At 37.9% G+C, this 15136-nt stretch overlaps 1 protein-coding gene across 2 annotated transcripts in view; it reads left to right on the top strand.

Annotated features, from left to right (window-relative positions):
* Positions 1 to 15136, top strand: part of si:dkey-172j4.3 (diacylglycerol kinase delta) — a 122191-nt gene that overhangs the window by 80890 nt on the left and 26165 nt on the right. For both annotated transcript variants that reach the window (XM_038302107.1, XM_038302108.1), the window contains 8 exons: positions 822 to 926; positions 1152 to 1284; positions 3640 to 3746; positions 3942 to 4067; positions 5120 to 5222; positions 7169 to 7328; positions 7408 to 7516; positions 12259 to 12398. In XM_038302107.1, the coding sequence (XP_038158035.1) occupies positions 822 to 926; positions 1152 to 1284; positions 3640 to 3746; positions 3942 to 4067; positions 5120 to 5222; positions 7169 to 7328; positions 7408 to 7516; positions 12259 to 12398 (983 nt within the window). The remainder of the gene's footprint in view (positions 1 to 821; positions 927 to 1151; positions 1285 to 3639; positions 3747 to 3941; positions 4068 to 5119; positions 5223 to 7168; positions 7329 to 7407; positions 7517 to 12258; positions 12399 to 15136) is intronic.

Genomic DNA, 15136 nt, shown 5'->3' with positions numbered 1-15136 from the left:
TATCAATAAACTCTTCTAATTGCATTTTCTCTCTCTGTGAGTTTTTCAGATTGAAATATCATCCATCACAGTTTGTTGTACTGATGAATAATGGTTAGAATTGTTTTTCACCTCACCTTAGCTGGAATCTCAAACCAGTAAAACGAAGCATATCTTCTGTTATATCTGTGCCTTCCTGTTATCCCCTCATCTCTCATGCTCTCTTTAAACTCAAGCATTATGTTAACTTGTGACATAAAGAATGATTTCCCTTTTTAAAAGCCTCCAAATTCCTCTAAGCAATCCTTAAACACTTCACCGATAATGAAACTAAACTGAACAATACTAAACAGCTCAGCTCAGGTTTCTATCTGTAAATGAAAACATAGATGTTTCCAAACGGCTGACTCTTAATCTGAATTACATAATCTCCGAATAGTCATAATCCAGGAAGAGTGACTCATTTGAAAAGTGTTTACTGTAGTAATAAATTGAGTGCATGGTAAGAGTCATAGTTGCCCTAATCTTAAAATCTGAATTGCTTTAGTCTAATAAAGAAGTGCCGACTATCTGGATGAATGGTAACGTTGCTGTTGTTTATATACTGTTGGAACAAGTTAAGGCATTTTTCATTCATTTCAACCTGAAGTCAAAGGTGATTCTTTCTCAGCCACACTGAGTTTTGCATTGGTACATAACACCAAAGCGTGTAGAGTTTAATACATCACAAGCTCATCTGTTGTAGCATCATCCAGATCAGTTAATCATCCGTTGGCTTGACGTGGTTACAAATATTTCAGATGCGGTCTGAAAATTGACTGATTTTCATCTGTTCTTCACAGGTGATCACCCCGTTCCGTAAATTAATGCTTTGTGCCGAAAACAGGAAGGAAATGGAGGACTGGATCACAGCGCTTAAGTCGGTTCAAAAATGGGAAACCTATGAAGTGAGTGTCTCTAACCTCTCAATGGGTTTCCAGTTTTATTTGTTTCCATAACTAAAATCTTTAATCTTTTGGTCCAGATTTGATTAGATTTTTTTCAACGCCTCTCTTGCTGATTAGTGTTCCTTGATTCATTTCTGTTTATTTATTTTTCAGAATAAATTTTAATTCCTAGCAGGGTCAGTTGGACCCATAAAGTAATTGTCCTCTATCTTCTGCATGGCGCAGGCCAGTCAGTTCAACATGGAGCATTTCTCTGGGATGCACAACTGGTACGCCTGCTCGCACGCAAGACCGACCTTCTGCAACGTCTGCAGGGAGGCCCTGCCAGGCGTCACCTCCCACGGCCTGTCCTGTGAAGGTGCACACTCGCTCACACTTTTAGGAGGCTGCACTTTGATTCTGCATCCATGCATACATTAGAAGAAAGCTGAAGCTGTCTTGGTCTGTGTTAGCAGTGAGGGCATTGCTCATGTACCTACAGACTTAATGTTTTTCTATACATCATACTATGTTATCATTATATTATGTTAAAGATTTTTTTTTTATCATTATTTGGAGCCTTAACTGAGTGGTTTATAACTCCTCTGCTTCCAGGCAAACACAATTTTATTGCAGGTTTGACAAAAGAATAGTTGCGTTCCTGCGTCATTCATATCAGCAGGAAAATCTGAACCCGTCCATAAAACATTTTGAAGTCGGGTCCCGATAAAAACCTATTTTTTAACCCTGTTAAAATTCCTGAACAAATTCCAGAATCCTGCACAGATCTAACGAAGCAAACACGCTGTGATTCCTGCCAGAAAAGGTAATAATCCGTAGCTGCAGAGAGGAAGAAAAACTCTAACAAGTTTGTCAAGTTCCATTTCTTCAGCAATGATTAAACACCGATGCCCACGGTTATTCATTTCTAAAGTGCTCTACTTTTAAAAGCTCTCCTAGCTTCTGGCTTGAATAGAATAGATGTACTTATTTTAGCCTCTGAAATCAGTTCACATTGATTAATTAAGCCTAAACTAGCTTTAAAAATGGACGCCAAGTGATTTCTATCTGCATTGTTTTTCTTATTAATTTGAAAACTATTCATACGTATTTAATGGTCATCCTTTCATTACGTAATTTGATAGAAGTACATACATATATGTTGGTATTTAGTATTAGTTGGCCTTTTCTGCGAAGAACTAAAAGATTAATTAAAGAAAATAAGCAAACAGACTGCTCAGCAATAAAGTTGTAGGGAGGTTTACAGTAGAATTAGGTTATAAAATAAAACCCCAGGTTGTGGAAATCTCACAGAAGACTGTCCAATCCATCAGAAAAGCAGCCAAGGGACCCGTGGTCTGCAAGATCTACTAAGATCCACTGCTCTGTGCACTAAATGAGTTTAGCCTTTTTTGGGAGATTTACAACAATAACAAACATTCCTGAAAAGAAACCATAAGAGGTCACACTGCAAAAACGATGTAGAACAGGGGTCTTTCTCAGGCTAAGGACCCCAAACTGATGGCGAGATGGGAGCCGGGACCCCCTAATTATACGTATTGTATGAGATTGTGTCATATCAAGTTGGTGGTCACTCTATTAAAAATGGTGTAAGTAACGAAAGTAGTTTCACCCTGGGATTATTAAAATATTTCTGATTCTGATTCCTGGTTGATGGGTGTTGTGAATGAAACAGTGCCCAGCTTGAAAGAGCTCCTGTGTGTCACTGAATGTGTGCAATGATGACTGAAAGACATCTACTGCCTCCATTTATCTGTTTACTGCAGTGTGTTGAATTCATGTTAATGTGTATTTAAAGACATTTCAATTAGTAGAAAAATTGCAGGGGGAATATAAAAAAAAAAAAGTCTAATCAACCAAACTTTTCGCGACCCCCATGCAGTACCCCTATGGATCCCCTAGGGGTCACGGACCCCCTGTTGAAGACCTCTGATCTAGAAACAAGTAAAAAAAAAAATCTTAAATTAAGTGTTTTAACCCCTAATTTGAGTAGTAAATAAGATGATTTGCAAGTGGAATTAGTTTTTTTACTCTTAAAATAAGATAATTAGATAATATTTACTTGAAATAAGACAATGCATTTGTTTTTTTTCTTATTTTAAATGTAAATTGCCTTTTTTCATTGGCAAAGTGTCTCACTTTCCTCCTCAATTCAAGAGAAAATGACTTATTTAGATTAAAATTTTTTGCAGTGCACGTTTCAGCTTGGTACAAACCATAAAACCAACATTTTAACTAAGCTGCTGTAGTCAAAAAAGCAGCAAAATGGAACATATAAAGGTTATGTAGAAGTGTTTTTGTGTGGCAGGAAACGAATACTTTGCATCGCTACTGTTAAACATGGTGATGGCAGCATCATGCTGGAGTCTCTCCAGCTGGAACACTGTTGGATGCTTCAAATTGATGGAGAAATGGATGGAGCCAGATACTGGGCAACCTGTTGGACACTGTAAAGAATTTTACCACCCAGCCGGACAGCAATGCTAAACATACTGCCAGAGATAATAGAGCACACTAGTTTAGATTAAAGTTTGCTTTTAAGTCTTGGATGTTGAGGTTCACAGACTTCTCTATTCAGTTTAAAACCTATACGTCACTTTACAGTAATGCATAAAATCCCTACAAAATGATTCAGTAATAACGATATTTTTGCGAGTAGGAAAAACTTTGGAAACTGAAACTTTTTTCTACTTTTCATGTTTTTTTTTTGCAGTTTGCAAGTTCAAGGCTCATAAGCGCTGTGCAGTTCGCTCCACCAACAACTGCAAATGGACCACACTGGCCTCTATAGGAAATGAGATTATTGAGGATGAGGATGGGGTGAGACATTTAATCCTAGAAATATCTAACTTGTTCTTGTTGGAATTCTACTTTCCTCGATTCTTTTCTTTCAATTTCTATCAGCAACAGAAAACTAGAGCTATGCCACGATGTGGTATAAACGGCTAGTTCCATATTCCTTTAGCAAAGGGAACTTATAAATAACAATCCATTCATATTTTTGGATGTTTTCAGGTGTCTATGCCACACCAGTGGCTGGAAGGCAACCTGCCTGTCAGTGCCAAATGCGTGGTGTGTGACAAGAACTGTGGCAGCGTGCGGCGGCTGCAGGACTGGCGCTGCCTCTGGTGCAAGGCCATCGTGAGTGGGATTGATTTCAGCCTCCTTCCTGTCAAAACCTGTCATTTCAAATCAGTCTTGAAAGTTATTTAGGGCAATGCTAAAAAGCTAAAGTTATTCTTAGTTTAAGTTAAGTTCAGATCATGCACACCATCATAGAGACAGTTTAGCTTCATAAGACGTCAGAATCTGTGTTTTTTTTCTGTTTCAACCAAGATTAGAACCCGTTAGAGTTTCTTCCATCACATTTTCTACAAGAAAAATTTTTTCATCTTATAGCTTCCAATATAAATAATCTGTTGGTAAAAAACTCCATAACTCATCAATGCAATATAAAAAGGAATAAAAAAGAAACTGTTTCTGAACAATATTTGTTTTGTTATTTATGCCACAGGATATTATGACACCATTTACATAATGAGAAATCTCCTTTTCCTTAAAGTAATAACAAATATATTAGTTGAGGTAAGAACTACAGAAGGAAAGTGGCAAACAAACATTTATATAATTGCTTAGATCTGCTCCATCCTTTATATCTAGACATTATTTTTATTCAATTCAGTAAAATTTGGGTTAAAAAGGCTTGTAGGTTTGCTCACACTGAACTGCTGCATTGTTATATCTATAACAGAAAGTCACTGCTGGATAATAAGCTTCTGAGCACATCAGATTTGGGGCTGATCAGATTTCAGGGTCGTTTTATCAACAGTTGCTTCTAAGATCATTGGATCTTCCCACCGCGCCGGCGGCAGTCATGCAGTTATCTTGCCGAAAGGTTTTAACAGAATCTGCCACTGGGAGACAGAGTGCCAGGCTTTTACTTTCCTCCACTTCCATTAGGCGAAAGCTTGGGATGGAGCACATTGACCCTCAACACAAAGTCCGGCTCTCAATGCATAAAAACACTGAGAGCCACAAGCACAAATGATTCAGAGTGGCATTTGTAAAGGTTACAGAACTGGCATTTGGTGGGTTTCAGTGGGATGTAACGACCTTTCTCCCACCACTGAAATCTGCAATTACTGTGTCCACAAAAAAACTCCCTCCACATGTGTGTGTGTGTGTGTTTTCAGGTGCATAGCAGCTGTAAAGAACAAATGGGGAAGGTGTGTCCCCTGGGTCAATGTCGAGTCTCAATCATTCCACCCACTGCACTTAACAGCATCGACTCAGATGGTGAGACGGCACCCACGCCCACTCGCCCACCCACACACCCTACTTTTCCACACTCTATTGAACTGACAGTGGGGGGGGGGAGCAGAGGAATGTAACCGTTCCTGTCTAAATGCTGGGAATGCAGAGCAGGTTGAGGTCAAGAACCAAGAACAAAGCTTTTTTTGTGCCGCTAAAAAAACTTCCTGGTTAATAATCTCTAGAGTTTAAAGAATTATTTGATGCAATATAGCTGTAGATTCTTCATTTTTAACATAACTTTGTTTTTTTATACTCATATGCAGCTTTCTAGACAGAAATTGATCTAGAATTAGAACATTAAGGTACAAACTACAGAGAAGAGAAACTCTGTTTGATTAAAACTTCTATAAGATCTATGAACATTTTTTCTTTCATGAGTAAAATCTATTTTTATTTTACTTTTACAGATTTTCTAAAAACCGCTTTTCGGTCAAAGAGTTTTTTCTCTTTGCGACACAAGAAATCTATAAGTACAGTAAAATCCTGCATCGTCATCATGATTTATTTCGAGGTGGAAATGTCAATTGAAAATATTCAGTACATAAAAATGAACGTATAACAGGTTATTTTTCAATTCAATTCAGTTTATTTATATAGCGCCGATTCACAACACAAGTCATCTCAAGGAACTTTATAGTCCCTAAAAAAGTGTAAAGAGAAAATTGTATTTATTCCCACACCTTTCATTTCTAAAAAGGCTGTTTACAAACATATCTGCCTTCCATCAAGGTTGATAAAATAAAAAAAACTGTATAATAAATGAAAAACTATTGTGATTTTCTTTTAATCTCAAAGTAAACCTTTTTTTTTTAGTTATTTTCATTTTTCCTTAATATTATACAAGCACCAGTAAATGTATATGTAGAGTATGTGAGAACATTAAACTACCCTTAAAAAGGGGCCCTGTCACATATTATGAGTTTCTTTTTGTTTTTTTGAGTTTTTACAACTAGTGGCTCGTTTTTTTCTTCAGTATTACTCAATATTGTTGAGTATTAGGCTATGTTTCCATGGCAACCTGAGGTGACACAAGTAGGATTTATTTTTTTGCCAATTTTCGACCTGTATCTGATCTTTTCATTACACTCTGAACAACACAGATCAGATTTTTTTCAAATCTTTGCTAAATCTAAACCTGTACCTCGTTAACTCTCGACAAATATCACTGTTCTGCTTCTTCCTACGCGGAGGCTGAAAAAAAAACGAACAATCAAGGTGTATAATTATGCGGAGAGCAGTCTTTCTTTTTGATGTTCTTGCAAACATTGCGTTATTATCGCGTTGGAAAAGAAATGATTGAGAGATTGCAAGAAACGCTCCAGCACTATCATCCGTGTTTATTTCCCTAAACACAGAGCAATATCGCTACTTGTGCATGCAGGACACTTAAGTTGCATGAATGCAGTTAACACAGCAGATCACATGCAAGTCGCGAATATTTGGAAATGTAGACGATCACAGAAAACATTCTGAAATAAAAGGGAATGAGCATTAAGGCCTGCACTGTGAACCTAGCCTAAGATGTTTAAATCATTCACTGATTTACTATAACTAGGCAGGAGCCTTATTGTCAAGCTTGATGTTTAAGCAACAGGCATCTTTCCTGTATTTAGTTTATTTTCCCGTTATTTTGTAAATTCTGGTTCTCAGCTCTGCCTCCAGCTCTGCCTCCATCCAATAGCTTTTCCAGCGTTTTGTGTTTCCTCTTAATTCAGCTCTGTTTTTTTAAACTTCCACACTAAAGATTGTTTTTGTAAGTTCTACTTAATAGCACTCAGTATGATGTGTTCAGGTTTTTACTTTTACAAGCTGATTTATTTTTTTTTTAGTGTATCAACAGTGCAGATATCTTCTCACTCTTTTAAGTATAGTTTTTTGGTTGTTTTTAGATATTTTTTTTTCTTTAACTCCTAATTCTTGATGATCAGGTTTCTGGAAGGCCACCTCTGGATCCTGCGCCAGCCCCCTGCTCGTCCTGGTGAACTCCAAGAGCGGGGACAACCAGGGCGTCAAGTTCCTCCGCAAGTTCAAGCAGCTCCTGAACCCGGCTCAGGTCTTTGACCTAATGAATGGAGGACCGGAGCTGGGGTGTGTTTTTGTTCTCATAGCCCTCACGTTTAAACCCTCCATGTCAATCTTCTCATGCCATCTCTCTCTTTGCTCGCAGGCTGCGGCTCTTCCAGAAGTTTGTAACATTTCGTATTCTGGTGTGCGGGGGTGACGGCAGCGTGGGCTGGGTGCTCTCCGAGCTGGACAAGCTCAATCTCCATAAACAGGTGAGAACAGGGATGAGAAACAAGGAGGAGAGGAGGAGGAGAGGGCAAAGGGCAGGTTGATAGAATATTCTTATGCATAATAAGTCTGCAAAAAGTGCTGACGGGGCAGAGAAATCACCCACATACCCGATGGAGTGGAATACAAAGAAGATTCACTTTTATACGTCGGTAAATTCATTTCACACCTTTCAGCTCGATTCGATAAAACTACAAAGTGCTGCTCAGAAATATGCTTCCTTTCTAAATTTTAGGTGATAGATGAATCATCGGATGACAAAAAACTTCAATCGATTTCAGAGAAAGAGGTTTAGCTGTCAAGTTCGGGTAGTTTGTATATTTTTATAATTCACAGATCAAGAGAAATACACACAGGTTCTACTCTACACATTGAGTAGAACCTGACATTTGAGGGGAATAAAATAATTATGTAAATTTTTGGCATAAAAAATACTTTTTTAGATCTTTTTAAAACAAAACTTTTAAATGAACCTGACATGATGCATAATTGTTAATATCATATAGCTTATTTAATTAAAATACATAACGGTCAGGCTTATGTATTTTGAAGTAATAAGGTAAACTTGATCAAAATTGATACTAATAATTTTATTTATTTCAAATGCATAAAGTGTATTTGTTGGAATTGCATAATAATCCGGTTAGCTTTATATAAACGTTATATATTTAAAACAAATACACTAATAAGTGTTCATTTTGATCAATATATACCTTATGTATTCAGCGTAAATAAACTTGAAATTCAATAATGAATTTCCAGCTTGTACGTTTATTTAATAGCTTTTTTAAATTGTCTAAAAACAACTAAATGGGAATTCGTTAATAAAAAAACTTTCTTTGATCTTTACATTTGGGTGAATTATTTTTGTGACTTTAGGCATCAATGCTGTCCTGGTATAATTCTGGCTGAATATTGGACCTTGCTTCCTATTAGAATTAGTGGGGATGATTTAGATTGGATGTCTTTTATCCACTTTACACTTTTCTTAAGAGATTTGGTAAAAAAAAATCTTCAGAACACTAGCATTAGCCTGTTTTATCCAACCCAAACTCCCTTTTCAAGTGTATTTGACGGTGTATGGGTAAACTGTCCCGTTATTTGTTTATGGGAAGTTCAAGAATATGAAAAGCAATCCACTGGACTTGGTTTTCCTAGTTTGAAGACGTTTCGTTTTCCATCCAGGAAGCTTTTTCAATTCAAAATGTCTGGAATAGCGTTGAGTTTGAGGTTTTATACAGCAGCCCAACAAAACCTTGTTTTTATGTTTAAAACATCAGGGTTTCCACCGGTCATTAAAAATCATTAAAAGTCATTAAATTGTTATTTTTTAAAATAAGGCCTTAATTGGCCTTACAATTCATTAAATGTGTTTATTGTGGCATTTAAAATGCTTTCTTAAAAAAAAATTTTTTATAAAAACTATTTCGTCAGACGTATTATATCACGATATATTTGCGTGGAACTGCTTCCAGTTGATCGCAAAGACGTATGTTCGGAAAAGAAGCTTGAGTTGGAGAAAAAGCTAGAGAATGGGGAAGAATGCCAATTTCAACGAAAGTGGTTGGAAAACGAGGAATTCGGGGCATGGCTGCAGCCTGTTGATGGCTACCTGTTGGTGGCATTAAAATAATTTCTAGGAGCATTAAAAAGCATTAAAAAGCATTAAATTAGAGTTATTCATTCCTGTATAAACCCTGAACATGCAAATTGGAACAAAGGGGTCCACCCCTTTAGAATGGGGGTCATTGAAAAGGCATTTGATCGCGTTGAGTGGCCATATTTGTTCTACACCATGAGAAAATTTGGCCTGGGGGAAAATTTTGTTAATTGGATCAGAATACTTTACAGCGAGCCTTGCTCAGCTGTTATTACCAATGGTTTAAGATCGCCAAATTTCCGGGTGCAAAGGGGAACACGCCAGGGCTGCCCTCTATCGCCCCTGCTTTTTGCTCTGGTTATGGAGCCTCTGGCGGAGGCGGTGCGGACCCATGAGGGGATATGTGGTCTGACCATTGGGGAGAGGCAGCACAAGATTACTTTATACGCTGACGACGTGCTCATATTTCTATCTCAGCCTGAGGATTCTATCCCACATCTCATAGAGACCATTAACAAGTTTGGGGATTTCTCGGGCTATAGAATCAATTTTAACAAATCAGAGGTCATGCCACTAGGCACATTAAAACATCAACCATCTATACCTGCTCCATTTCCTTTCACTTGGTCCCCAGAGGGATTTTCATACCTGGGAATAAGAATTACCCCCTCATTTGACAAAATGTATAGGGCCAATTTCACCCCCTTATTTGAACGTATTCGGCTGGACCTTGAAAGATGGAGAGTGCTGCCTCTCTCCTGGTTGGGCCGCGTGTCTCTTCTAAAAATGAATGTCTTACCCAGACTTTTATATCCCATACAAATGATTCCAGTTCTTTTTCTCCGTAAAACAATTAAGGCTCTAAGCGGATGGCTAAGTTCTTTTATATGGGCGGGAAGGAAACCACGCTTAAAAATTTCTACACTGTGCCTCCCGGCCGAGTGTGGGGGCCTTGCTCTCCCAGACATACGAAGGTATCAGATCAGCGCTCACATGCGTGCTGCTGCTGATTGGACAGGGGAGCCTACTTCTCTGTGGCTCGATATAGAAAGCTCTATGTCCAGGTTCCCTTTAAAAAATTTACTTTTTTTGGGAAAAAACTATGCCATAAAGACGTACTGCAGTAACCCCATTACTATTAACACTGTGAGGGCATGGCAAATGGTCCAAAAACTTGAGGACAGGTTCCAAGTTATATCACCTCTTACACCTATTTGTGATAACCCGATGTTTCTGCCAGGCGTTATGGACTCTGGCTTCAAAACATGGTCAATAAAAGGAATTCGTACGCTTTCTGACTTGATGGAAGGTAACACAATATTATCTTTCTCGCAACTATTGGATAAATATGATATTGGGAGGCAGGATTTCTTTCGCTATTTACAAATGAGAGATTTCATTCAGAAAAAAACCACACTCGATGTGGACCAAACAATCTCAGTGTGTGAAAAACAGCTTTTTTCCTCCAGGGTAAAAACTCCAATTAAAACCTTTTACAACTTGCTGAAAGAGCACCCCTTACCAAATACATTTCTCCTAAAAGAAGTTTGGGAAAGGGAATTGCAGTGTACAATAAATCAGGAGGGATGGGATGAGGCCTGGAAGAATGCAAAGTCTCTAAGTATTTGCAATCGGGTTAAGGCCATACAATTTAAAATTTTACACCGTGCGCACATTTCTCCTTCTCAGCGAAGTAAATTCAAAACAAGCCTCTCACCATTGTGTTTGAAATGTAGAGTGGATATTGGTAGCCTCACACATTGTTACTGGTCCTGCAGAGAAATTCAACGTTTTTGGCATACAATAAAATGTGAATTAGATAAGATTTTCTCTATGGGCACACAATTCAACCCATTGTATTTACTACTTGGTTTAACCGACACCGGTATTATTGGTAAACATCAGCATCAACTCTACAGAATGCTTACTTTTTGTGCAAGAAAATGTGTGGTACTGAATTGGATTTCTGACAAGGCACCAAGTAAATCACAATGGCTAAATATAGTACTGGACTATATATCTTTGGACTATTTGACGAGCAAACTGCACGATAAAGAAAATAACTTTTATAAGGTTTGGGAACCTTTTATTTCTTATGCAGGATTTGAGACCTCGGCTCTTCTCCGGAGAGGATTTATAATTTGAGGATGTCCGAATTGTAAACATCTGAAATGTTCTGGTTCGGACCATTTGTTTTTCATTGCTGTCCCTTTTTTTTTTTTTTTTTTTTTTTTTTTTTCTCCCATCTTTTCTCTTTGATCGGTATGTATATGTGCGTGTGTGTACGCATATGCTCGTATATAGGTATTTAACTTTAAGAGCTGGATTGTTCTTTTGTTCTTGTATTGTATTTGTTTGTTAAAACGTTAAAAACCAATAAATATAATTATAAAAAAAAAAAAAAAAAGAATGGGGGTCATTTGGCTTCTTTTGTTAGACTGCAATCCCCCATAGCTGTCTAAGTGTCTTAAAGGTCGGTGGTTTGAATTAAAAAAGCGTCCTGGATGGGAACCAAAACGTCTTCAAAATTGGAAACAAATTTTTTTTTTCTGACCTGGATGACTGAGAACATTCACCAGCAATATGAAAAGTAGTTTTCCTTCTTAAATTGTGTGCAGTTTATTCAATAAATCAGTACTAAAGTACCAAAACTGCTCACAAAATGATGCAGCCACCAATGTAGTTAACAGCAGGTTTAAAAGCCTCACTTTTGACTCCCACAAATGCACTTCCATTCCACTATGTTGGTCATGTATCTTCCAGGACATGATTGTTCTTAAACGTTCTTACCCATTTTCAGGCAGTTTGGTCGAGGTAGTTGAGGCCTAAAAGCTGCCAATCCATTTAAATTAAGCACAGATTCTGAGAGGTCAAAGAGATGTTTGTTGCTTTATGTTTACTATCAGTGGAAAGAAAGGAGGCTGCAGCAGCCCTGACTGTGTAAGCCAATTGTTGTGCTATTAATTAAGCCATATTAATGCTGTTCCACAGCTGCACTGATATGGTTTTAATTTAGGATTAGCCTTCTGTTAATTGATAATTAGCAGCATGTGAAATGAGATTTGAACCACCTTAAATAAACATAACTGATCAGCGTCTAAGCTTAATTTCACGGCGTCTCCTCAGTGTCAGCTGGGAGTTCTTCCCCTGGGAACGGGAAACGACCTGGCTCGCGTTCTGGGCTGGGGAGGCCTGTGTGACGACGACGCTCAGCTGCTGCAGATCCTGGAGAAGCTGGAGAGAGCCACCACCAAAATGCTGGACCGGTAAGAACCGGGATGTTTAACGTCACGTCATTCCTGCCGAGGTCAACGACAGGTTACGTCCACAGTGACCCGGCTTGTGTCATTTTTTATGACTCATTCTTTCCAATAAAATGTAAAAGATAAGAGAATCTCTTTGCAGATTAGTTTAAGGTTACCTGTGAGGGAAGGGTCATGGTTATCTGATGCCACAAGCTGTTGGAGAGATGACCTTCTAAAAAAATTGATAAGAAAATGTTTGTTTTTTTATTGCTATAATAATCAGTAGACTGGAACGATCCAAACTATTGAACTCCACCCAAGTTCAAAGCTTCAGAGCAGAGCAGCTGGTTCCAGTTAAAGCCTTACACTGTTTGAAAGAATCTTTTTAGTTTTTTGTTACACAAAAAAAATTTGTAGAACATCCAACCTTGTATTTCATTGTCATTTTAAAAAAAATTTTATTTATAACTGCCTGTTTGAAGTTCTCAGACTGTCGAGTAGTCCTTGACTTTAGTGGCTCATTTTTTTATCTTCATTTTAAAATCAGTCAAATTTTATTTGTATGGCACTTTAGAACAACACCAGGAATACCAAAGTGCTTCACAGAAAGATAAAAACATTTAAAAAAAACAAAAAAATCCTGAGCATAAATCATTGAATTCTAAGTATTAAAAGCCATTTTGAAAAAAGAAGTCTTTAATCCGGACTTAAAAAGGGGGCAGATCTGTGAGAGCCTGCTGAATGAGGTGCAGGCTGTTCCACAGTTTAGGTGCGGTAACCACAAAGGAACCATCGCTCCACTGTTTATACGAGATCTGGGAACATCCAGAACCATCTGATCGGTAGACCGGAAGCTCTGCTGGGGCGATGCATGCTCAACATCTCAGTTAAACATAACAGAGCGAGACCATGAAGGACAATTATGAAAATTTTAAATTTAAAAGATAATAAAACAGGGTTATCAAAAAAAGCCAGATGAGGAGGTATATTTATTAGTGTTGCACAGATGCCATTTTTTGGCCCTGATATCTTGCTTTGCCGATACCGATACCATCTGTTTGGAATTGATATGTGTGTGTATATATGAAGAACTGCAAACTACTTGGATGTAAAATAATTGCCATCATGGCTTTTTCAAGCTGCTTCCTACCTTTGTGAAGCAGGAAAAATACTAATACAAAGAGAATCCAGTAGAACTTTTTAATACCTACCAGGAGTGGGTGACAATAGTTGAATAAACTTTTGACTCTATGGTATCAGTGCCCTATTTGTTGGTACTCGCAAACACCTATAGCACCATTTTAGTGCTGGATCGGGGCCCCACCTGATACTAGTATCTGTATCGGTGCAACACTAATATTTATTAGTAACTAAAAGGTGTAAACTTGGGCATATTAATGGGGAAATTATTTAAAAGTTAAAGGTATTGAGAGTGATCTTTTATTTCTGGGTGGATCATCTTAATAAGTGGTCCTCCTAATTGTCAATCATTCTAGTGATATATTTATGTTAGACCGTCCTTCGTGCTCGTCCCGTTAGATATATTTTTTTTGCAGGCGCACTTTCAGAAGTAAATGTGTGGTGAGCTATGGTTTCAGACAGTCATTGAAGCTCACCTTTCTCACCGCGGTTCTACGAAGTATATGAGAAGAAAAGGAAGGCCCCCGAAGAGGCAGATATATCCCAGAACACTTTGTGCGGAGAGTTCTCCTCCCCAAACATTACGGGATTTGCTGTCACCGAGGCCAGCTGTCGCCATAGCCTGGCGCTACCCGACAGCGGCGACTAATAACAAAGATGGCGCAGGCACAGCACTGGACCAATAGGGAAGTGATCATCTGTCCGAACAGTAAGTTAACTGAGTTCAATATAAAGTTTGCAATCTATATAGTGATTGAGGGATTTAGGGGTTAGGGCGGACGTTCGGGGATAGTAAGCCTGTTTGAGCTATGAGAACAGCAACTTTTAAACAGGGCGTGCATGAGAAGAAACGGGCTCGTGCACGCACTCGCATGCGCATTTTTATATTTTTTTTAAGTGGAGAGTGAGGGTCTTTTAAAAAATTCGAGAAAATCCTCCAAAATACCTTTAATAAGGCTTCTGTGACAGGGAGTAAATTTAAGGTATTACTTGCTCATTTGTCGTCTTATAATCGTGAATCGTGGAAGTGAACATACCTTAGAAATACCTGAGGGATCATGCTGACTTCCAAACAAAGGGACATTGTTCAGCCATGCAAGTATCCAGCATGCTGACTTAAGGGAATCATCTCAGATTCTACTGTTGGATGAAGTCGGATCAACTTTATCACATTGCAGTGAGGTTTACATTTAAAACAGATGTTATTTAATGGAGAAAAAAGGTACTTTTAGAATGTCCTTTCCTGAAAGAAACATTTCTTCCTATTTCGTTGAAGTGCAGTGGAAATATGCTGAACTGTTATAGGAAAATTTTAAAATAAATAGCAATGCAAAAAGATGACGCGTTAAAGATAATGACACCAGGTTGGGTTCAGAAAAGAGCGGCACTATTTCAGACCTTCTTTCTTTGCCTTCAGAGTTCAATTTTTCAAAGTTTTTTAACTTGGATTTATATGAAAAACGTTCCTAATAAAAGCAACAAAATTAAATTTTGCAATTCAAAATTGGGCTTTTTTTGTCCGTTGTTCTAAATCTTTGTCTTTTTTAATAATGCAAAAAAAAAAAAAATATTGTGAAAACATAACGTAGGATTTTAAGAATCTATATTTTTAACTGGTG

Source organism: Cyprinodon tularosa, unplaced genomic scaffold, assembly GCF_016077235.1.
Source record: "Cyprinodon tularosa strain WSP-4 unplaced genomic scaffold, ASM1607723v1 ctg482, whole genome shotgun sequence".
Taxonomy (NCBI): domain Eukaryota; kingdom Metazoa; phylum Chordata; class Actinopteri; order Cyprinodontiformes; family Cyprinodontidae; genus Cyprinodon; species Cyprinodon tularosa.
Note: the sequence above shows the minus strand (reverse complement) of the source record. Positions and strands in the feature narration are given on the sequence as shown.